General features: G+C 31.2%; 2 protein-coding genes across 3 annotated transcripts; both read right to left on the bottom strand.

Annotated features, from left to right (window-relative positions):
• Positions 1 to 1346: 1346 nt before the first annotated feature.
• Positions 1347 to 4966, bottom strand: LOC113552961 (golgin-84). Of its 2 annotated transcripts, XM_026956027.1 has the most exons (10): positions 4717 to 4966; positions 4364 to 4555; positions 4083 to 4254; positions 3865 to 4015; positions 3554 to 3788; positions 3224 to 3469; positions 2829 to 3147; positions 2697 to 2751; positions 2469 to 2629; positions 1347 to 1582 (listed from the first exon to the last, which is right to left on the bottom strand). In XM_026956027.1, the coding sequence occupies exons 2-10, from the start codon at positions 4477 to 4479 to the stop codon at positions 1523 to 1525; spliced, it is 1515 nt and encodes a 504-aa protein (XP_026811828.1). In that variant the 5' UTR covers positions 4480 to 4555; positions 4717 to 4966; the 3' UTR covers positions 1347 to 1522. The 2 variants fall into 2 exon arrangements, with proteins under 2 accessions (XP_026811828.1, XP_026811829.1); XM_026956028.1 differs by lacking the exon at positions 4717 to 4966 and having other exon boundaries at positions 4364 to 4692.
• Positions 4967 to 6297: 1331 nt separating this feature from the next.
• Positions 6298 to 8075, bottom strand: LOC113552454 (piggyBac transposable element-derived protein 4-like). Its single transcript, XM_026955334.1, has 3 exons — positions 7754 to 8075; positions 6410 to 7666; positions 6298 to 6302 (listed from the first exon to the last, which is right to left on the bottom strand). The coding sequence occupies exons 1-3, from the start codon at positions 8073 to 8075 to the stop codon at positions 6298 to 6300; spliced, it is 1584 nt and encodes a 527-aa protein (XP_026811135.1).
• Between the last annotated feature and the right edge of the window lie 17926 nt (positions 8076 to 26001).

The following is a 26001-nucleotide window of genomic DNA, read 5'->3' as shown; positions in this document are numbered from 1 at the left end:
ATATATTTATGCTATAAAAACATCAGGTAGTGACGAATATCGTCGAACACTACTATATACGCGCGTACCAGTGATATTTGTAACGAACAAACTACATTTTAATCGGTAAATTTGTATTACTATATATTAATCTAGACTGAATTAAATGTTTAATAAACCAAATACCAATGAGCATTTATAAGTTAGGATATTCTGTAGGCGCATCGCCGCTACCACTCCGTAAGATTTACATGTTAAATTCAAATTTTCTATATTGTATACCGAATATATATGTTATTCTTAAATAATAATAATAAAATATAAAAATAAATGGAAATGGAAATAGCCTCCAGAGATTTATAATGCAATGGTAACGATATTCATGTATTATACCATTTATACCAGTGAATTGCGTGATCTGGAAATGCCAAACAAAGTCCGTTTACGTACTAAACATGCCTGAAGTTGTGTAACCGTCGGATTCTCATCTCCATTGTCGCACGTTATTTTTCTATTGTTTGATAAAATAATTTCCCATTTTAATTATATTTTTTGCTCACAGCGAGTTTATATCGTTTTTAAATAATTTTATTAAATAACATATACACACAAGTCCGAGCGTACCCTTATGTGTATACTGTATAGTTCTAAATAATTTGTTAAAACAATTTATTTTTAATTACCTAGCTTGAAATTTGAAGAGAAAAATTATAAAGTATATGTATAATATTATGATAGGTTATTATTTAATTAAGTAAAAATTAAGATGTACTTAGTATAATTTATGTGAATATTTTAAGGAAAACCTATTTGTATTTTTTTTTTTTGTTTTAAAATTGTATTACACTTATCAATACATACAATATTTAACAACAAAACTATGTTATACCAATATTGCGCACAGGAAAGAATATTGAATGACAATCATACCAAATTGAACCACCAAAGAAAAATATATAATACAATGACACCACTGATAGCTTAGACTATAGACAATCATACATAAGTTTCAGACTTGCATATCATCCAAAATTTAGTTTGAAATTCCTCTTTTCTTGTATAGATCTAATTGAAAAGTAAAAAAGATTCGACCGAGGGTTACTAAAACAATAATATAACAATGATTATTGTTTAATTTATATTTCCAAAACATCACTATAGTCTATATTTTTAAGTAGTTATAACTTGTCATATATAAGTCATTAAGTCATTAAATGGTATCATTGTATGTTATAATTATATTATAACCTATTTGACGTCTGTTAACCATTGGTCATTTCATAGTGTAATTGGATATGGAAATAACCGATTTAGTATTATTATGATAAATATGTAAGAATAGAAATATTGTAAATAAAATAAATTAATTAATGAAAACTGTTCCTTTACATATAATTCTAAATAAAAGATATTCCAAAAAATACAAATAAAATAGCAACAACATAATTAATATGATAACGTTTATATAATATAAAGTGAGTGTTTGATTAATTGAGTATTTGAATATACAGATGTATGCAGTAATAATAGTGTATGTGGAATTTTAATTGGTCTCTGGAGTATAAGAGAATAGTATCAACATCACCCACAAATGAAGTATCACCTAAAAAAATGATCACATATATTAATAATTATGTATGTATTTTAAAAACACATAAACATTTACAATATAATCAGTACCAAAATATATTCAATATTATTATTGTTATTATTACCTATTATTAAAATAACTGGATATTATTATAATTTGAATTAATTAAAAGGATCATATGGACAGCATATGATGTTTCCATCTTAAGAATACATTTTGTGTAGTAAATTTTAATATGTTGTAGAAAAAACAATTGCACAAACACACATGATATTATTATTGAAGTTTGATAATTGGCAATTTACTGATATATTAAAACTAACAGGACAAAATTAATTCTCTGAATGCAATTTTTGCCATGTTATGAGTTTGTAAGGTTAGGTTATGACACAAAAAATGTTGTTAAACACAACATACTTACAAAACAATTTCTATTGTATTTGTTATAGTTATTAAATTCAAATTAACTAATACATTATAGAGAATACAAATTTGTGTAATTCTGTAGGTATTTGTATAGATGTGTTAATGATCATGTAAAATTGTAAAGTGTAAATAGAAAATATTAATTAATCAAAGCTGTTTATTATTACTATTATTTTATTATTATTGTTGACAATATCCTATGCTTTTAAATTGTTAATAAATATTGCATGACAGAAGAATAAGCTACATTAAAATGTTTTTGTTGTTGTTTATTTACATCTAAATTATTCAAGTATTTTTGATTAATTTTAGAAATTTAAATTGAAGTCATGAAGCTAATAAAGCCAAAACATTGTAAACTGTGTACAATATATGCATAAGAAATTTTTATTTTCTTAATAATTATGAGTAAACAAAAATAAAAACCATTAAAACATAAAGTAAACACTAGTATATATCGAAAAATACTCACCACATAAACAAATAATATAGTCCTTAATAGTGGATATCGTCGTAAATACATTCCTGTTCTTAAACCAAATGAATCTAGGCTGGTATAAGCACGTTTAACTCCTCTTGCTACACTAGTATCAAATGCTTTTTCTAACATGAAATGAGGCACTTTGGCTTTAGCTAAAATCAAAATGTAAGTTAAGTAATCATAATGACAAGACAATACTATTACCCAAAATATTCTTACCATCATCTGTATCATTAACATTGATTATTACATTTGTTTCTTTTTTCAATCTTGTCTGAAATAATTTAAGAATAGTTATTCAAATAAGATATTAAAAATGTATTATCGTAAATATTGTTTTTAAAATCATACCTCTAAAGTTTCAATTCTTATTGCCATTGAATTTTTTTCAGCTAACACTTGTTCTAGCTCAGTTTGCTTACATGCTACAGCTTTTTTAAGTGATAACATTTGTTCATTCATTAATCCCTGGCCATTAATGGTATCTGAACGATTATTACAATTATCATCTGCAAATGATTTTAAATCAATATTTGCAAGCCGTTCTTTAAAACCACTAAGATCGTGCAGTGACTTCTGTAAACCACAATCAATAGAGAGTAAATTACTCTTCATGACATTTAATTTGGTTAATATGTCTGAACGTTCTAATTCTGAAGTGCTTAAAGCCCTTTAACATTTTTAACAATTATTTAGTATTAGATAGTATTGTTATAATAGACAACAAATTTAATAATAATTGTTACCCTTGGTCAGCGGCTGCTTGTATATTAACAATTTCTAAATCATTCAAACATTCTTTTAATTTTAGGGCAACATTGTTTAAATTTGTTTTGGTAAATGCAGTCATTGAATTACATTCATTAGATAAGTTTATCAATATTTCTTTTTTAACAGTATTTTTATTCTCAAATTGAATATTATTGAGTGCCATTTCCAGATTTAATTTTTCTGAAGTTAAATCATTTATTTTTAATTCATCCACTTCAATTCTATATAATATTACAATATTTTAATTTGATAAATCTAATCAAATTCAAAATAGTACATTTTGTATATAATAACACTAGGTTTACCTTTTGAGTAGCGTGGATATTTCGTTTTGTAAAATTTGGTTTTCATGTATTAAATTATTGTCAGAAATTAAATTATTTTCCCTAGTTGATGGATCTTTGATTTTAGATTTTTCTTTTAACCTGAACATTACATCTTGAGCATTTTGTAATTGTATATGAGCTTCTTGCAGTTCCTTTTCTAGATTAGCTGAATGTCTTTTATTTACTTCAAGCTCCATTGATATTTGATTAATATCTATAGACAAGTGTATTGTAAAATAATAATAATAATAATAAATAATAGTTGAACACTTAAAAGCAAAATCATTTACCTTTATCTGCCGTTTTCAACTTATATTGCAATAATGACATTTCATTATTTAATGTCCTTATTTCATTTTTCAACATATAATTTTCTTCGGTCAACGGTTTAGATATTGAATCAATAGAATTATCGATATAAGTAGTAGATTGGTCCTCATACTAAGTGTAATTACATACTGTTAGATTTAGATGATAATTTATAAGTCATATTATAGTTATAACAAACTTGAGATTGGATCGTCGAATCATGACTATTTAAATACTGCAATAAATGTTCATCAGATATACGAGAATCACTTTTGGGTTTCTTAATTAATGACTTTGTGGCAGGCGAACTAGGTACTGATGTAATGGGTTTATTTTCCATTTCAACTGTCACATTTTCCGATACTGGCATTCTTAAGAGAGAAAAATAATCATACTATTAGAACCTCGATTAGAATATAATGCAATATGCCTTACGTAATTAATAAGTAAATATATTAAATTTAAAAATAAAAAAAGTACTTGAAAACATCTTTCAGAGGTTTTTCTTTTTGGTGTTGTAACACTACTGCTGTGTTCTGGTCGATCTTATCCAGATAATGTTCCGCTTTGCCAGCCAGGTCTATGAGCCACGACATTTCTCCAAGTTAGTAGTATTCCAGAACTATGAAGTGTTTAACTATCTAGTACAGTAGTACATCACTGTTCCAGTAACTAAAACAAAGTTGACAATATATTCAATAATAAATTATTCTGTAGTGACTTGTTATCATAAAGTAGATACTAGGAAGGTAGTAACTAATAATAATTAGCAATGACTATAGCGACTTCGGGATTCTAATGATACTAAGTAAATCATAAAAAATATATAATACCCAGTCAATCACTTAAGATGGTAGGTGGGAGTGCACCGGAGAAGGGAGAACCAAGTTTTTTCGTCCTACGACTCCTACGTAGTACGTACGACTGTCTACGAAAATCGAAAAAGTAGGATGGCCGATGGGCACTGCATACTTAAAGTACAATTTATTTCTCTAATGTTTAATTGAACTTTAGAACTTCAAGGTAAAATTGTTGAAACATCAGACTACTAATAATACTATTTACTTTTTTTCAATATTTACATGACAGTATGACACGTCCTTTATGTCTTATGGTGATAACGGCCAAAGAAAACCTTATCAGCTTCCCGATAAGTAGTTTTAGTTGCCGTTATTTTACCCCTTAAAATTAACACGAAATTATGGAAAAAAATTATTTTTATCCTTTGCCTAGACTAGATCGTCTAGATCAGTGGTGATGGTGAACCCAGGATTTTTAGTACTGTGGGTCTACCTCGCTTACAAGAGGTCACTGTGTAGAAGATTTAACAATCTATATATAACAAAATCGCTCGCGATTTACATTATTTATATATTATATTATATTTTAATACCAACATTTAATATATATATATATATTTTATATATACGTGATAAAACAAGAGTCACAACTAAATTTAAGAAAAATTGATAACTTCTTTACAAATTTGGATATTATCAGTTAATTGTTATTTTTAATTGTTGCTGTAAAATTGATATTAATTAACAAATTTACCTGTAATATTTAAATAATTTTGAGTATTTCAGATTTTGAGAAGGATTTATATATATACATATTATTATTTTATTAATTGTATACAAAAGAAGAGCTATATAGAAGAGCTAATAAAAATCATACAATTCTAAACCAAAGAGAATCAAAAATATAATAAGGAAAAATAGCAGACGTTAAAAATTAAAACGGACATTGGAAAAGTGTTTTAAATCAGAGATAATTTTACAATCAGAGACGAAAAAGAATATGGAATCTGTAATATAGAGTGCATAGAGTTGTTGAGGGATAATTTATATAAATATGATAAAAACAGAATGTGGCATATTCTTAAACGTAAGAAAGTATTCATTGTTTTACTAATTTTTGAGTTATGAAACCAAAGCTCGGTGAATATTGTTAATACATTCACTGCGTCAAATAATTAGTTGCTACACGTTCGATGCGTCACAAAATATACCAATGTTTCGCTAGGAGCGTGCCACCAATTTGGATATTTTAATTAGTGTCGGATTTTTCATAAATATTTTTGGGGAAGGGCATAATTTTTATTTTCAATGGGTTATTACATATTCAGGGGTGGTGCCTTGAGGGTAATAGGGTCCGTACCCCCCACACCACCCTATAAGTTAGATTTTTAAAAATTGTATGTTGTTAAAAAAATATTATACCTAAACATATTACAACTATTGACTATTATTGAAAACTATGACATCTTCCCCAAATCAAGTCTCTGGAACCACCCCTCTACATGTTAGCAATTAGCAGCAAAAACAACATTTATAACTTTCAATGCAATTATTGTATTTTCCTTTAAATAAAATATTACAAAATTTAAAATAAAATAAAAAGTACTTTTGTTCTTAACCTAAAAAATAACATAACAATTTCTCAATTTGTATAGCATTTAAAACAATAATTTTATTTATTGGTGGTAGTTTTTGAAGCATGGGTAGACACAGAGTCCTGGCTCACCTGGGCATGTTGGGCAGTAGATGTCAGTTTCTGAACGTTTTTTGGTTTTAACACACTCTTGGCATCGACGAACTTTTTTCTTTTTATTTTCATTTCTTTCGACCATTTTTGGATAGTGATTTCCCGTTTTGGGTTGAGGAGTAAAACGTGGTGCTAAAGTAGTTTCCAGTCCTTCTTTTATCAATGATTCAATGACAGACAAACGAAATTCGTATAAATTGAGTTTTGATCCACTATATCTGTTGAATAAATTATGGCTATTTACTAAAATAATTTGGAGAATGTGAATACCTAGTTTTTTATACCATCTCATAGTTTTATGTTCACATGAGTAATATGATAACATTTGATCTGAATGATCTATGCCCCCCATAAACTTGTTGTATTGAAGTATAGCTTTTGGTTTTGTAATTTGGTTTCCCTTTTTATTAATTTCTTCCACCAAAGTTCCGTCATATTCTGTTGATATTACAAGTACATCTCTTCTGTCTCTCCACTTCATTATACAAGTACCTTCTTGAGTAAACCTTTGAATCATTTCTCCTTTGTTTAATTTTTTTTTAATTACTTCTTGAGGATTATTCTTCCTATTTGCACGCAACGTACCAGTACAATATGTATTATTGTTTAAAAGATATTGAGCTAGCTCCACACTATTATAATAGTTATCCATATATATGCTATGACCAACTCCTAATTTGCCTTCTAATAATTTTTTCACAACATTAGTTACATGGCCTTTACCACCAACTTCAGTATCATTTGAACCAAAATAAATTATACATTTTAAAACAAATCCCAATGAGTCTGTCAAAACATACATTTTAATTCCATATTTATGTCTTTTTCCGTGAATAAATTGACGAAAAACCAAACAGCCTCTCCAGAAGACCATAGACTCGTCCATAGCAAGAACTCTTGTTGGATATTGAATTCGATCGATATTTTCATGAAATATATCTAGAAGAGGGTTAATTTTATACAAACGATTCCTAGGTTGGGGCTCATAATTTTGTGCTGGATTTTTCGCAAAATGTAAACAACGTAAAATTAACATCCATCTATCTCTACTCATACGAGAGTTAAAACATGGCAGGTCAAAAAGATATCCCTTCTTCCAATAATCTTGTAGTCTATTCGTACGAATAGTTCCCATATGATAAAGAAGACCCAAAAATACTTTAAATTCAGCTACAGTTAAGATTTTCCATTTGGTAATTCTAGATTTATCAGTTATATTTTCACTTAAAAATATTTCTTCAGCATAATAATTAGTTTTTTCTACTATAAAAGTAAAAATGGTTTCGTTCGCGCATAATTTAAAAAAATCATATGGTTTATTACCTGCAGGTGAAACGATAAGACCTGTTGTACCAGTAAAAGATATTGGTTGTGCCATGTACTTATCTTCATGCCAGATATCAAATCCATTTTGTATACTTTGAGTTTGTTGAACAACAACATTTGGTTCTACCGGTTCTGGGTTTTCTTCCTCATCGTCACTACTGTCACCATATCCTCCATTACCTCCACTCCAACTACTTCCACTGTCAGCATCTTCATCGGAAGACCAGTTCATAATATGGTTTAAATCGTCTGAAGTCAACATTCCTTCGCTGCTTGTTGTTTTCCGTAATCTTTTGGACGGAACCGCTGGATCATCCATTTTATTATCGAAAATTTAATAAATAATTGTATAATAGACGGAAGACACACGCACGACTGATAGTGCGAACAGAAATAAATAAACTGAATAAGAAATCATAGTATTATAAATAATTATATCGATGTACAATAATAGATTGTACATAATATATCGATAATAACAATAATCAAATACGCGTAATGTTCAACCGAAAAAAAAATCAACAAAATAAGTTATTTATAAACGGATTGGACTGAAATAACAAACATTTTCTGTGCAGTGGCGTGTGTAAAAATAAAAACATTACTGTAGTGCGTCACTATTTTATAGCACATGTAATTCAACAGACCTGATGTCGGCTATATCAGACAGACGCACCATTCACATATCTACGCGTCGGCTATATCCGACAGACGCACTGTGAAAAACCCGGTCCGTCGGCTATAGCCGCCAAACGCAGCGAATGTGTTAAAGAAATGATCCTAAAGTTGGTGGCAAAGTTCAATTACTGTTCCAAACTATTACATTTGAAAAAATTATTTAACAACTAATATATTTGTTTTTCATTAGTTCATTATTAAAATAAATTTTAGTTGGATAGTCATAATTATAAAGGATTCATTAGTGATTAACTCGACAAGGTTCGAGATTGGAGAAGTAAATATAGGTAATATCATATTATTTTATAAAGCAAAGACTTGAAAGTGTAGTATGAGATTAGTCATGGTATTATTTAGTAGTTCAAGACTAAAAAATATAAAACAACAATTTTTTTTTATATGACCATTTGAAGTTAAAATTTGAATGAAATTAGATAATTAAACCACCTACATTGATTAACTTATTATTTTGTTATAATTCTAAAACATTATTCACGGGAAATTAAAAATTTACGTACCTACCTACCTATATTATGAATTTATACACAATTATTTTTTTTGAATATGTTAAATTTAATGTTTTTAGATACAATTAAATCGATCTTCCGTTAGGTTAGGTTATCCATGACCCCCGAAATTATTTATTTTGATAATACAACTCCCCCTTCCTTCCAATATTATGTAAGTGCATAATTTATATTTAATTAATAGTCATAGTACATAACTTTTTCATTTGGTGTAAAATTATTGGCGACCCTCTAGTAAAATTTTGTGACCCCCAGGTTGCGCACTACTACCGTATAGATAATACCATTGGTAAAAAAAGATATGGACTCTATGTTGTAGAGAAGATAGGTTAGGTTCTCTACATCGTAATATAATGGATATACTCCCCCCAACCATAATTTTGTGGGTGATTGCCCGATATTTCGGTTTTCTCTGTTTCTTACGGAAAACAACACGTGCGACAGGTACACATCCCACAGACGATGAGTCATATCAACGAAATGAGTTCTTGTTTGCACGTGATGGTACATAGGAGTTGTATTATAGTCGTCTATCACGGGAAACAGAAAAAAAAATCTCGAGGGAAAAAAAGTACAAATTGGAATATTTGAAATTAAACTTATATAATCACTGTGTAACCGCAAATGTTTTCTAAAAAAAACCTAGTTCATTTATAATAATAATAATAATAATAATAATAATAGCTAATAAATGTATAAAACAAACATTGAAAATAAATATTGTAACCAAAAGTTATATAAAATATATATCAGGAAAACGTTATACGTTTCAAAATAAAAAAAATTGACATTACAAAAAAATTAATAAAATAAAATAAATTATTATCGCTTTAACTTAATATTTTGACCTAAAGCTTTTAAAAAATCTTCAAGTCCTATTTTATTTTCCCCAAGGTTAACGAGCATATATATTGAATCTTGTTTCCATATTTTTTTTCTTCTTTTTATAGATTGCTCACCCAGTTAGTACGGCTTTCCACAGTAACTTAACGTATATCAGGTATAATCTATATAAGTCTATAAATGTATAATATTAAGTGAATAGTATAGATTTTATCATTTTATTTTTGGTTTTGCACTCCAAACTAACATACTATACAGAGTGATTATATAAGTTTTATTTAAAATATTTTAATTTGTACTTTTTTTTCCCAGAGACTTTATGTCCCTAAGACTTTTTTCCGGATACTTTTTTTCCTACCACTGTCTATCACTTCTAGTTACTTAAATCAATTTTAATTAAATTTAAATAAAATTTAAGAACAATTTAAAGAATAATTTTGTGCTATTGCCATCTGCAGTGTTGAGTGAATATATTAAGTACGCTTTAACAGCTTTGTGTGTCTATATTATAGTATAACGGGCAACGTGGCCTTTAGAGCTTGTGTAGCGTTCATATACGATATTAAGTATAATAAACGAAATGTTTTAAACTACTCGCACACTAAAAATCAAAGAATCCGAACAACCATTTGATTACAATATTTATATTTTATTACAATAATAATTAATAAATGATAATATAATTATATTAATTGAATCATATTTGTGTATGTACGTGTGTGTGCGTGGTGCGTGTTAATCTAAGTGATCTAACAATCATATTGTTTATTAATCCAGTGGCGGAAAACTGGAAATCTTCAATGATATTACCAATATTGTTCATTGCAATAAAACCGAAATGTATATTCATTGTAATAATAATGTATTATAATTATATGTACCTATCATACATTTATTGTTTCACTATTTCAGGCATCGAGCATCGACATATTATAACTTCTTGTAATTTTCACCATTTGTACGAAAAAATATCGGATGACGATGTGTAATAGCCTGGTTGATATTATTAAATTTTACGACGCAGTGACGTACCTATATTGCCTATATGTTTAGCCGTTCAATAAGTATTTCGTGTGGAAAATAAAATTTTTAAAAAACTTGGGAAGAAACTTTACTGTTAAGTATATTTTAAGTGTACATTGGCTTAGAGAGAGGTTGCTATTTTAATTAACCGTTAAGTAGTTATTAATTATTTTTAGTTTAATAAAAAAATTAATTATTAATGTGTCACTGTGTCAGTTTTAATCTCGATTTGACTTAAGTCATTTCACATACACAAAAACGAATAATATATTGCCGTCTAATAAGATTTTCTATTGCTTATGAAATGTTTGAAATATTTCAACAACCCAAAACTCGATAAAGGCTTTTAAATTACTATCTTAATAAATACAAAGTTACATTATATTATCCTCATTGGCCATTCAATATAAATTAAATATTTTATAACTTAAAATATTATGTAAATTATATTTACTAAAAAAAGTAGTAATTATTACAATTCAAATAATCGTAATTTGGGGGTTCAAACAGCAATTATTTGTATGGTTCTTCAATTACATTGCAACAAAACTGCAAAAAGTCAATATAAAATGCACTACAATAGTGTATTAAAGAAAAATAATTTAAAAATAAAAAAAATTCTAAATTACAAAATAGGTTAAGTTAAAAAAGAAGTGAATAAAAAAACTCAATTTTTTTTTCTTTTCTTACTTAATAACACAAAAAGTATAAACTACACATTTTTAAATTTGCTTTTACAAATTTATAACAGAAAAATCGTTTAATAATCACCGCTAATAATAAATTATTACTATTTGTTATGCACTTATATTGATTAGTCACTCTTCTCCGCCTGTGAACATTTTTATGGTAACAATATAATAGGTACACAAACATTTAATTTGGTACTCATTGGTAGAGACAAAATACTTAATAAATCAAAAACAATATACAAAACATTTATCATTGCAAATTAATTATTTATAAAAAAATTAACATCCTTTGTTTCGAATGTTATAACTGTAAACGGCGCCGCATAACACGTATCAATTATGTATGCAAATAGTTTCTTTTTTAATTTTCCTCAAAAATACTCGCAAATATTTAATGCAGACGTTACGATCAGTGTTCGCGCAAACGCAACACACCGAACACTGACGCACTGCCCGAACGATGCAAGACTTAAATAGGCCACGGAACAATACCAAGGTAGAATTTTGTTTGTGCATACCAGAGCTTGAGCTAAGGAAATGTTAGAGCTGCGAATAGGTATGAATATAGTAAATATGAATAAAATCACTATTTAATAATACGAGTAGAAGCAATACAACGTGCAGGAAACATAATGTACTAAAAATAAAAAAATATAGATACCAGATGCCTTCTCTATAATGGCGCAAGTCTGCTCGGGGTGGGTCTTGCTACGACGGAGGACAGGCAGTGAATGTCAATGCTGGTCGTTTCGCTGGGCCTTTTATGCCTAGTTCATTAGCGATTACACAAGACCGGTCTCGTGTTCTATGACAGATAACAAGAAACCGTCGAAACCCCAAAAGTGCAATTGCCGATTAAACGTACAATTTAAATAAAAGTTATTATAAGAATAAGAAAATTATAATAATAATAAATATAGTAATATTAATAATAATAATAATAATAATAATAAGAAGAAGAAGAATGATAATAAAAAAAGGAAAAGAAGAATTTAGAACCTCCCACATGTATCCCCCCACACCGAATGGAAAAATCCCCTTTTCGGACAAAAACTTAAAAGTTAAAATATAAAACAATTATTTATTAATTACAATGCAAATCAATAAATTTACAAACGTTTATTTTAATACATCAACTATATCAAGTTAATATAAAAATATAATTTAATAATTCGTCATAATAATACTATTGACAATACAAAATCCACTACTATAAATATTGAAAATTTTAAACAATATAGGTAAAAATTACAAATACAAATAAATACACTATTGATATTAAAATACAAAATTAAATAATACAAATCAAAAAAACCTAACTAATATTTTTTATTCTAGTAAGATAGCACACGGAAATTAAAAAATGTAAAATATCATTATTTGAAAGACTTTCATGTAACTATTTTAACCTGTAATCATTACGAATACCTCCTGATCAATAATTTAAAATTGTTATTAGTGTACCTACCTACTTGTGTAGTTCATCTGTAAAGCTCCAATTAAAAGCCAAATTTGTGGATAATTAATTCGCACTAGTGTTGCAAATGTATAATTCCACTCTTCCAAAATATTGTTTGTTTTACCTATATCAGTTTTAAAACAGTCACGTTCACAATAGCCAGGATCGCAGCGGCCGGATAGAAAAAAAGTCTGTAATAGAGTAATTATTACTCTATGATCTGTGTGCGGTCAATTATATTGATTATTATTAATATTACTATTTACGTGATTTTTTCGAACATTTTCCACTTTTCACGAGTTTTTCTAATCCATTCTTTTCGTATTCGCGTAATTTGCGTCTTTTGAAAGCCGCGCGTATTGCGGTTAGGTTATACGATTTCTTTGCCGTTTGCGTTCGTAGGGGTCGCGATCGCGGTAACGAGTACGACCGCCGACGATAGTCTTTCGGACGTTTTTTCTCGTTCTTTTTATTTTCGCACATAGGATCGTGGACGCCGATCGACGTACGAGATATTTATTCTATTATTTTTGCTTAAATTTACACGCATATAATATACGTTTGATTCGAAGCCCATTTTTCGATGTAAGATACTGTTTTTTTTTATTCAATAAATTGCATTTTATCGTGTTTATATTGTTTTGTTGTTCTTGGTAGCTTAACCTTTACGTCATAATATATCTTCAACCGCGGGTTGTGCTGTATATCATAAAAGTGTTTCTCGAAGACGTTTGTGCCGCACAATACCGTATTCATGTACATCGTAGTCATCGTACCTGGGTGTACATGTAATAATACATGATAAGTTTTTTGTAGGTGTATTAATGAGTTAATAACATTTATATATCTTTTTAAATCGTAATATAAAGTATAATGCCATTGGATGATGTAATACATAAATAAGTGTTTCTTTATTTTAAAATATTTTTATAAAATCAATTTAACGGTTTTTGAGATTACGGGTGGCTGAAGGGGATGTGGAGGGCTTTGCCCATATATATTTATATATAAATATGTATAATCAATATTATTATTGTGTTAACGAGACGTACCTTCTACGATACAATATGTTGTGCGCAACCGAGTGGTACCTACAAAAATATACTGCGTTGTGCGCAAACGAACTACAGGTTTTAACGGGGAAATTTTAAAATGTGCACAAACTAGTCGCAGCCATCCCGCATATCACACGGAATTTGATTTCTCTTTGATTTTTTTTTCGCTTTCAACGTATCTCGGTGAGACGTCTCCGACACCGACATTGTGTTTTCGTACGATCGCGAAATACCGTTTACTCGGATCGGCCGCCGTATTATTTTTACGCGCCCCGGATTGCGTTCGTCAGCCTCCGCCCACGTCGCGACGCATAATGTCCGTTACACGTGGGCGCGCGTTTTTAGTTTACACTGATCGGGTTCATACGCGCCACTCCGACGATGGCGCCCACGTGAACGGGCCTTGGCATTCGAACGCACCGGGCTGTTTCTATAATATCGCAGACGTGCGCCCGAGTGTGCCACCACTTGATGGCAACCTATACTCGGTGTTTAACGCTCCAGATAAATATTTTTATCATTGCTGTCCGCGGCTTTTTCGCCGATTGTTCAATTATCGCATCACGCCGACTTCTCTACCTTTGGACATGCAATGCGGTACATGCAGTTTCGCTCTAACTATACCGTTTCGTGTCCATCGATCGGTCGGTCGCACTGTTCCGTAACGATTAATTGTCGAGCTCTCGTCAATTAGTAACGAAATTGCCGTTAAGGCAGCATCGTTGTCCACTCCGGCACTGCTAGCCGCCGTGTCGCCGTCGCCACCGAGTGTCGTTCGTCTGGCGGCCATTCAGAGGGGGTCTAACGGGTCTATAACCGAGCGCGCGATACCCGTCGTGTTTTAAAAATTAAATAGAATTTTCGCAGGCCACACAGAAATAAAAATGTTATATTCTTATAAATTATCAATTATGAAAAAATACTGTCTTAAACTTTAAAATATTAAACGTATAACAAACACAGTAAAAACGACTATAAAACTTGTGTGAAATGTTCCATTAATTTTTAAAGCTTTTAGACCCGGGGAATTTTTTTTTATCGAAAATAATTTGATTAAACACGTAAAGTTACCTATATCTTTTATTTAAGTAAGAAATTGAAAAAAAAAACCGATAACCGAGACCGCAGTAAGTGAGTTGATTCCCGGGTCATTAATAGGTATGTACGAGTTGATTCCCTATTGTTGAATATCGATAGATTGAGCTGTTAGAAGTGCAGTCGAAAACATTTATTAAATGCAAGATCAATGCATGGCACTAGGAAATCTATACTACTTTCGTAGGCACATTTCGCAATAGTGAAATACTGTTGCTAAGCCTCTGGTAAATATATTTACCTATTTAATACTTATATAGTTCTTTTAGTAGTTAGTATTATTTCTTTTTGTCGTATGTTGGCTATAGGCATAATTTAAACGTAAACTATATTTATTCATATTTTATATTATAATTTATAATAAATAGTAATAGAATAATATTGTGCTGGCTAAATAATGTTTGTTATTATTTTTTTTATAATAAATATAAGGAACTAATAAACTATTTATTTCTTATTATTTTTTTAATTTCGTTCAAAAAAAATGTTTCAAACATTTTCAGTTTTTATTTTCATAAATAATATTTATGTTTCTTCGATTATTGTTCTTATTTATAATTTTTAAAGGTTTTCCATGACTTTTTTTTGTAAGTAATATTTATTTATTTCAGTTGTTATACTATTATAAACTAAAAACCCTAGAGTATTTTAATTATAATAGTTCAGCTACATCAATAGCTGTCTGTCTAATATAAATATTTCAATAAATTATCACCATATCATAAGCATATTTATATTTATTAACTTATGATTTATATATTATATTATTATTATTATTTGTATCTAATAATATTTATGTATTAAGTATAGTTTTAGAATAAAATTAAAAAAGTGTTGAATTTAAATAATAGTAACCGGAAGAAGGATATTATCTTATGTAACATAATAACTGTTTTTTTCAAATGGCAATTTTTTTAATACAAATAATATTTAACAAATAAAAACTTGCGATTTTTGCATTTAAATATGTTAACTACCTATATGCTAACTCAGTATTTCCTAACTCCTTTTATTCGCGGAACCTTTGCAGGCGCTTGAACGTTTTGTAGAACCCCAAATAATTTTTGGAGCTATTCTATGTTAGAATCATAATTAAAATCAAAAATATTATTAATTAATTAATATTTTCCCAAATTTCTCACGAAACTCTTAGTACTGGCTGATGGAACCCTTAGGTTCCACGAAACACCAGTTGGGAAACACTGTGCTAACTTATAATTGAACATTTTTGATAATTAATGAATTAAAATAGCTGCTATTATTATATCAAAACGTATATAATTCATAATTTCTATATTCTCATCACGATAAATTATTAATTCAGGGCAGACACGTATACAAAAATAAATTTCGGGGGGGGATTTACAAAATATAGCAATACAAATTGTGCCGCAACATTTATTGGATTTCCGCGTCGCTGTCACAGTGGCTATCGCTATCGCACCGTGACGGACCAACCAGCGGCTATTGGTACGCACGTGGACCACTACTCGGACCCTATAGTGATGACTGCGGTACCGACGACGTATTGATGGCAAAGACGGTACGGGGTGAGTTGCTTGGAATAAAAATGTTAGCAGTGTCGACTCAGCTTCTGTTTCCGGACACGGTGCAGCCGCACCTGCACCAGGTGCGCGACATCGGCGGCGACCGAATACGGACAGAATTACCGACAGGACGACGGTTACAAAGTATCAGGATCTTGCGGTGGCTGTCCGCAGACGAACTTTACCTCTTTACGTCTTCAAATCCCGACGCAGAGTCCTGTCCGCAGTAATTTACATGTGCATTTGCCGTCGTCGCAAACTATACACATTCGTTCGCCGTACCTGTACGTTAAGGTCAAAATGCACGTATAATTAAACTTGCAACTATCGGCCAAAGAGAAATATTTATCAATGTGACCAGAGGCTGTATGATTTGAAAAAAATCTCATCGGTGTTCAAAGTGCGGTAATTTTTTTTTTTTAATATTATATTTGTATTATTCATTATTATTTTAACTGTTTAAAAATATGATAACATCCCCGAAGAAAAATTGTACATAAATATCATATTATTCATTTGTAGGTCAGGTAATTTATTTTTTGTTCCTGATATTTCGGAGGGGGTTTAAACACCCAAAAAACCCACCCTCCTGCGTTCGCGCCTGGACAAATACAAATATAGGTACATATATAATTAAATACAAAATTAAAAGTTTTATCAATGGTTATACCATAATGGTTTTCAGAAAAATAAAACTGTACAAAATACTAATGTTGACTAGTTACAGTAACACGCATATTGTTAGATAAGTTTCCGAAACAGTTTACGCGCAAAAAAACACGCAATAATCAATATTTTTATTTTATTATTACGGCTCCCGTCACTTTTTGCCGTTTTTTACCAAAAAAAAAAATTATATATAACAATAGTATTTGGTTATGTTTTTAATATATAGCATTTTAGTGTAGAGACTTATTTTTTTTTTTGTAAAATGTATTACCTATGAATTATTACCTAACAATTATATTATTTTAATGAGTTTTTTTTTATTTAATTGCAAACTCGTGACTAGAATGGAATTAGCAACAGATACACCGAATATTGAGTTCCTAGTGTTACTCTCCCTTATTAATACGGACATACTGTACACTCACTACAAACCAAACTATTTTAATATTTGAAAAAAATGAGTATGATTTTAGTACAAAAAAATGTGTAGAAAATAATAGATACGTTAACTTTTTTCACGGAGGAAATCATCAACAAAAGTTGACTGTGGAGAAATACGGTGTATCTCATTTTTGAAGGTAGTTTAAGTCAAGTTGTTGCGCGCAGTTAATGGTTACTTCCAATATAATTACATAAATCTTCATCACTGATAAAAAGGACGATTAGCATTGTAGAGTCACATCAAAATTGACACATATTTGTGACAATAAAGTGCAGTACGTATGACTTTCTCACGTGCCCTCGGAGATAAGGAATGGCCGAATAAACGAATCTGCCGCCAAGGAGAATGCCAGAATGCTAGTTTTTAGAAACGCTGCAGAAACTTTTGCTAAAGTCACCAACCACTCTGGTCGGTATGACCGTGTCAGCTTTTTTACCAGTGCACCAGTCACATCAGTAACTCCTAACACTGGATTCCGCGAACGACTGGACCTCATTTTTTAACGAGCTAAATCAGTGTTGTATTCTTTTGGATTCACGTGTTCAGAAAGTTCTTTGTTTCAGCCACCTTATTATATTACAGCACAATATATATATATATACTGCAGCTGTGAGCCAACTAAGGTGCATGATTATAAATTATGCTTAATAGTAATATTTTATATAGAAATTTTATTACACGGTGTATTTGATCAAATTTTAGAATACATTTAGAATACTCCAAAGAGTAGAAGGGAGGTAATAGCGTGACTTTGACATTTTTATCTATAATATGTGATATAACGTTTTCTGTCACTTAAGAGTAGGGAAGAATACACCCGATCATTTTCAGCCACCGTACGTGATGGTGGCGTCGATACAGTAGCTGACTGCAGTTGACTTTATAAAATAATTACTAATTTTGTGGAGGGGCGTGTAATTCCATCTCTGATAATGATGTGCGACGCAGTGCGTTCGTACTTGAAAAATAGTATAATTTTTAGTTTTATTTAATTTCTTGAAATTAAAAATAAATAACTCCTTATATAGGTATTGCTTAGATCACGATAAATAATGATCATCAAGTTCTAAAATTATTTAGTACATTTTAAACTTTTTGTAACTCAGTGGCGTATTTATGGGAGGGGGGGCTCGCCCCCCTCTCAAAATGATAAACACAATTATAAATATATAGTTTGTCTCATCCCGCCTTTGCCCAAAAAAAATCCAAATATATCATCTCTCCTCTCCGAAATAAAAACCTATATACGCCACTGTTGTAACTGTTAAGAGATTTGGCAATGTCGCATCCAATTTCACGCGCAATCGTACGCCTTTGAATAGTTAAAATTATGTTCTTTGTTACTCTGGCACTGCGCGCAATCGTATACTTAAAAAGGTATAATGCGTGCAATCGTACTTCGGCCCGTACTAGTATAAGGTCTGTGTGATTCCGTCGATCTTAACAATTAGCCATAAAGCTGTTGTATGCCGCACGTACCTTTTTGATCCAAACGGTTTTTTTTTGTATATTTTCTGTAACGCGATGTTGAGTCAACTATTTAAGTCATCTCGATATCAGTCGAAAAATGGTCAATAAGTTGTGGATGACGATGTGACACATGGTGGCATTGTGCTATTGAAATGCGACTTGAATTAATAGGTAGGTACTAAACTTTTTTTTGATTCATTTTTGAGTCCTCCGCTCAGAATCATTGTTTGTATACAATAATATCATACAATTTGCGAATACAATAAAAACTAACCTTGTAAATATTTTATTACATTATTACAAGTCATAACCTTTAAACATAGTTAGACGTAACTGTAAAATTTATAACAATATTACTTATATAATATTTTAATTCTTCTATAATACACTGTGTATTAAAATTAATCTTATTAAGTAATAAGTATACAAATTGTTTAAGCATTTATTTTAATTGTTGTATACACTATTTATACCATTCAATCAAACGTAATTTGATAGTTTATTTCCAAAATAAATCAGATTCGATAATATTATTTCAATTTCTCTGCTCGGAATAATTTATAATCATACATTTATAATCAAAAAGTTGTCATAAAAGTAATATATAATTTATATAATGACGTGACACTCAAATTCACTTCTAAAATACAATAAATATTCTAAAAAAAAACCGGGCAAGTCACTATGCTCTTTAGTAGATTTTGAAAGTAGGTACCTATATTTCGTTATTGAATAGGTCGCTGTAAAGATGCGTTGAATTTAAATTCAATAATAAAATTATTGTAAACAAAAAGTTTTTTGAGCGTTGGGATTAGAAATTCTTAAGGATATCTTTAAATGTGATTACATTACTATAGATAATTATAATATTATGTCGTTATTAACTTAACTCATAAGTTATCACTGATGTGTCATAGAATTCTGTAAATAATATTTTTTGAATTCCAATTAAATAGGTAACTAAAAGCATTCAAAAATTATTTTTGTCTGACAAAAAGATTGTCATAATCATATAAATAGAAAAATAACCAAAAATGATGGAAATCTCAATGGTTTATGAATAGCACCAAAGCAGCTAGCGTACTTGGTAAAATTTAAATGTCCACAGTAAAATAAATAATTTTTTAATTTTTAATTACAATAAAAAACAAAACAATTTTATTGAAAATTGAAATTTCGTAAATATATTGCTTTTTTTTCGTAAATTTTTTATATAGTTATTTTAAAAAGTACTGGAATAATGGAATATTATAGCATTTATTTCAATCCAACATTAGTTTTAATCACCCTACTATCTGATGCGGCTACGGCGGTTGTAAGTTGGACTCAAGTCCGCGGTGAGCCGTTCAGGGTGTATATGGTATTGATGGTACGGAATAAAAACAACACGTGAGGTAGGTACAGAACTACAGAAATGCATTGACCCAGTTTATTGACAGTACACTAATTAATACTAATATGTATGATATATAGAAGCGTACGTTGGCGCGGCTTACAATGGTGTAAGTGAAATATATATATATATAAAAACACAACGAGTTTACAATTTGTTAGGAACACGAAACCGTGTTGACATCGGGCGAATGGTGAAGTCGATATGACGACTCGCGGTAATAATGGATACAATAATGTGGTTAACGTTTTGAAATGCGGTGCGCTGTTGACGTACAAAACGAAACGGCGGTTATTGTTGTCAGTACGACAGTTCGTGCCAAAAAGACTAATGTCCGGCGGCCGGTACTTTGTCCCACACTGCGCCTTTGCAGCGTCGTGGGAGAGTCGACTGTGTCGCGTTGCGAGAGTGCATTCACGGTCCGTTCATTTTATGTTTACGATGTTTTGACTTTTTGAGATGATTCGTCTACGGGGAGCCAATCAAAAAATAAAACAGAAACTATGACAAGAACGAACAAATTTTCTACCAATAACTACAGTTTCTCAAAGTTGATGATTGAAGCTTTTTATTGTTTACAAAAAATTAATTATTTTTTTAAAACATATTTATTTAAAAATTAAATAAGTAAACGTAAAAAAAATTTTAACATTATAAATTTTTACAATATTAATACTTGTAACTGTGTACTTATAATAAAATACTGTAAATAAGGTATTATAAATGTACTCATACACATTGTCACTTTGACTCATAAGAGGGATAAAATTTGTACGTACATGCATAGGTATAGACATAATATTATTATGTTCATAGTCCACGCGTACATAGTGCATTAGTAGTACTTATACTCTATATTATATTTTTATAATAATAATATAACAAGTAAATCACAGTTTAGATTTGTGACTTGTTCATACTTTAATTGTTATTTTTCTTCGATCCGATATATTGTCAATTAAGTGTGCGATTATTTTTTCTTTGGTTAAATTTCTTAGGTTTCACTCCTAAATTAGTGAAATATAATAATACCTATATAATTACAGCTATAACAGTTTTGGGTTAGTCAGATGAGTTTAACTTGTTCTAACTTGAACTTGATGTTTCATCTTATTACATTTATAAATATACACAAAAATATTTTGTAACTAATAAACGTTTAATTTAATGTTCTAATCCTTTTTATAAATACATTTTATTATTTCTCCAACTGTCCATAATAATATATTGTTTTGCCTTTACTATACAAAAAATATTGACATTTTTCTCCAAAATCATCAACCTTAAGTTTCTCAATTATATAATTAAATGAATAATAATTACATTTTTAATACATGCATATATTTTAATTGAATTTTTTTTCGCTTAACAGAGGGGGAGGGGTGGTTTGCCCCCGCACTAAAATCTAAAAGTCGGCGCCCATGAATATATTATTGCCACCACAGCCACGATAAGTACAATATATTAATATATAATTTATACGGATCTCGTTCATTACCGTCGTGCCACCGTCACCGGACGGTGTCACTAGACGTCGGCGTCACTGCACCACTCAAAGGCACTGTCGCTGACCATTGTTTGTGCGAGTTTCCGCGATCCCGCATATCACACGATGTCTGATTTCTTTTTGACATTTTTTTTTTTTGCTTTTAAACTATCTCGGTGAGACGTCTCCGACACCGACATTGTGTTTTCGTACGATCGCGAAATACCGTTTGCGATATTCGGATAATCGATATTCGGCTTCTTTATCGGTCGACGTATTGTTCTTATGCGTTCCGGATTGCGTTCGTCAGCCTCCGCCCACGCTGCGACGCGCAAGGTACCGCGTATCATACGCGCCATACCGGCGATACAAAACGTCGTACACGCCGGGCTGTTCTTATAATATCGCAGACGTGCGCCCGAGTGTGCCACCACTTGATGGCAACCTATACTCGGTGTTTAACGCTCCAGATAAATATTTTTATCATTTCTGTCCGCGGCTTTTTCGCCGATTGTTCAATTATCGCATCACGCCGACTTCTCTACCTTTGGACATGCAATGCGGTACATGCAGTATCGCTCTAACTATACCGTTATATATATATATATATTACGTTTCGTGTCCATCGATCGGTCGGTCGCGCTGTTCCGTAACGATTAATTGCCGAGCTCTCGCAAATTGGTAACGAAATTGCCACGAGTGCCATGTACGGTGTCATTAAGGTAGCATCGTTGTCCACCCCGGTCCGGCTAGCCGCCGTGTCGCCGTCGCCGCCGGGTCGAGCGATCGTAAAAGGTGGGTGTCGTTCGTCTGTAACGCATCTATAACCGAGCGCGCGACACCCGTGAAATGGTCACACGACGGGGTGCCGGAGATGGAGACGTGCCAGACACAATAGATCTAATATGTCAACCAGTAAAAATTATTCTTAAAAATTAAAGGTAGTGATAAGTAATAATTATTAACGAGCTAAGTACTTGGACTGGTTTTTAGGAATGTTTTATATTATGTAGAAAATAGGTATGATGTTTAACACGTAATAATACAATACAGCCATTATTTATTAATCAGTGCCGCAGCTCACAATTACACCAATTTGGGCTAATGTAAATAAAACTAATGTAGGTAATAATAATTTATGTTCAACTATTCGATCAGAGCACACTAGAGTGTAGCGACTACGTCTCTGGTCAGTGAGTTATCGAATTTCGAGTTGTGGACAATTTTAGTTTAAAATATTTGTTTAAATTAATATTTAACGATGGCTATGTTTATAAAAAGTAAGCGAGATAAAGACATGGTGACTTTTATTTTAATTTTATTTTTTTATTGATTAATCCGCGGCAACTAAGGCTATTGGATGGTTTTTTATTCATTTGTAGAGGGGAGGAACGGTAGGTTGAAACACGTTTTTTATGTATGTGTGGCAAGGATTTGTCACTAAAATCACGGGTGGTCACCCATCCAGGAGCTAGCAATACCGGCCGATACGTACACGCGGAGCGTTTCCGCAGTTGAGTATACGATCGCACCACACCAAGCCTCGTGGTGACTATTAATACTATAGTGTAAATTGTAAATTGTTTAATGTTTTTTTTTTTTTGCATTATAACTGTATACTTGTTACTTAATTAAATATGTATTTTATAAAAACTTTTCCTATGTCTTTTTTTTAATAATAGTTATAATTCTAATAATAAAAATTAATAAAGTATATTATGTACAGTAGAACCTCGATTATCCGAACCTCTGTTATACGGACCCTCAATTATCCGAACTGTAATTAGCGTATCCGAACATTAAAATTCGTATCCGCGACTTGGCTGCAGAAAAGCGTGTTGCAGTCCATCGTCAAATAAAAATCGATAATTTTGTCAAAAAAATATAACAAACATTATCTTATATATGTATGTAATGTATGTAATTCTAATAAAATAATAATAATAAATATATATGTACATATTATAAAATATTTAACTGTTTTAAACAATTTTTTTTTTAATTTCCAGTATCCGAACTTTTTCATATCAATTAGTTCGGATAATCGACGTTCTACTGTATTATATTATTTAATAACCATTGCCAACTTAATTTGAAAATGACTAAAATGGCTTTGGTCAAAACGGGTATCTGGGCGAAACGGGCTGCGCCCCTAAAAATTTGTCCAAGCTGGGACGCAATGAATCCCTCGACCCGCATTCCCCGTGAGATTCGTGAGAACACCGCTAAAGGAAATGTATATCGAGATCGATTGCGTATCAACAACTGCACCTTTCGTGGAGTGACCGTTAAATATCATATACGTTTATACACACGCGTTTATGCAAATACGATGATATTCGTGTAGCGGCACACTTATTTTATGACTGTATTTGAATAGCTTTCGACAACTCACTAGCGGTGGACTAATATCGGACTACATCCATGGTGGCTATCGCTATCGCACCGTGACGGACCAACCAGCGGCTATTGGTACGCACGTGGACCACTACTCGGACCCAATAGTGATGACTGCGGTACCGACGACGTATTGATGGCAAAGACGGTACGGGGTGAGTTGCTTGGAATAAAAATGTTAGCAGTGTCGACTCAGCTTCTGTTTCCGGACACGGTGCAGCCGCACCTGCACCAGGTGCGCGACATCGGCGGCGACCGAATACGGACAGAATTACCGACAGGACGACGGTTACAAAGTATCAGGATCTTTGCGGTGGCTGTCCGCAGACGAACTTTACCTCTTTACGTCTTCAAATCCCGACGCAGAGTCCTGTCCGCAGTAATTTACATGTGCATTTGCCGTCGTCGCAAACTATACACATTCGTTCGCCGTACCTGTACGTTAAGGTCAAAATGCACGTATAATTAAACATGCAACTATCGGCCAAAGAGAAATATTTATCAATGTGACCAGAGGCTATACGATTTGAACAAAATCTCATCGGTGTTTAAAGTGCGGTAATTTTTTTTTTTTTAATATTATATTTGTATTATTCATTATTATTTTAACTGTTTAAAAATATGATAACATCCCCAAAGAAAAATTGTACATAAATATCATATTATTAATTTGTAGGTTAGGCAATTTATTTTTTGTTCCTGATATTTCGGAGGGGGTTTAAACACCCAAAAAACCCACCCCCCTTGCGTTCACGTCTGGATAAATACAAATATAAGGTACATATAAAATTAAATACAAAATTAAAAGTTTTATCAATGGTTATACCACAATGGTCTTCGGAAAAATAAAACTGTACAAAATACAAATGTTGACTGGTTACAGTAACACGCTTCGTTAGATGAGTTGCCGAAACAGTTTACGCGCAAAAAAACGCGCAATAATCAATATTTTCATTTTATTATTACGGCCCCCGTGGCCCCGTCACTTTTTGCCGTTTTTCACTAAAAAAAACCTTTTAAAACAATCATAATTGTGAATATTGTGATTATCTAAATGTTTACTACTCATAAGGCCTCATAAAACCTGTTTTTTTTTCGAAAAAAATACTCTATTTTATATATTATTTGTGTGAAGGAGTATAATTTGCTCTCTCAAACTTCATATCCACGATTAAGTATGCTGTAAATTGCTGCCAAAACAAATTATTCACTTAAAAAGTTAAATAAGTAAATTTATGAGACGTCGCTGACACCGACATTGTTGCGGTTAGCTGTAAAAGCGAGGATAACTACGCTGCCCGACTACTGTACCAAACATTACGGTGATATGGTGGCACGTTACGACGGCGGCGGCGGAAATTTTTCACAGGTCAGCGTTGCGGTGGTCAACGGCAATCCCAATCAAATTACCGGCCGGCGAGGCAATCGCCAGATTGACATGTATAACGACATAATGTATAAATAAATAT

This window comes from Rhopalosiphum maidis, chromosome 2 (genome assembly GCF_003676215.2).
Source record: "Rhopalosiphum maidis isolate BTI-1 chromosome 2, ASM367621v3, whole genome shotgun sequence".
Taxonomy (NCBI): domain Eukaryota; kingdom Metazoa; phylum Arthropoda; class Insecta; order Hemiptera; family Aphididae; genus Rhopalosiphum; species Rhopalosiphum maidis.
This window is presented reverse-complemented; position numbering and strand designations above follow the sequence as displayed.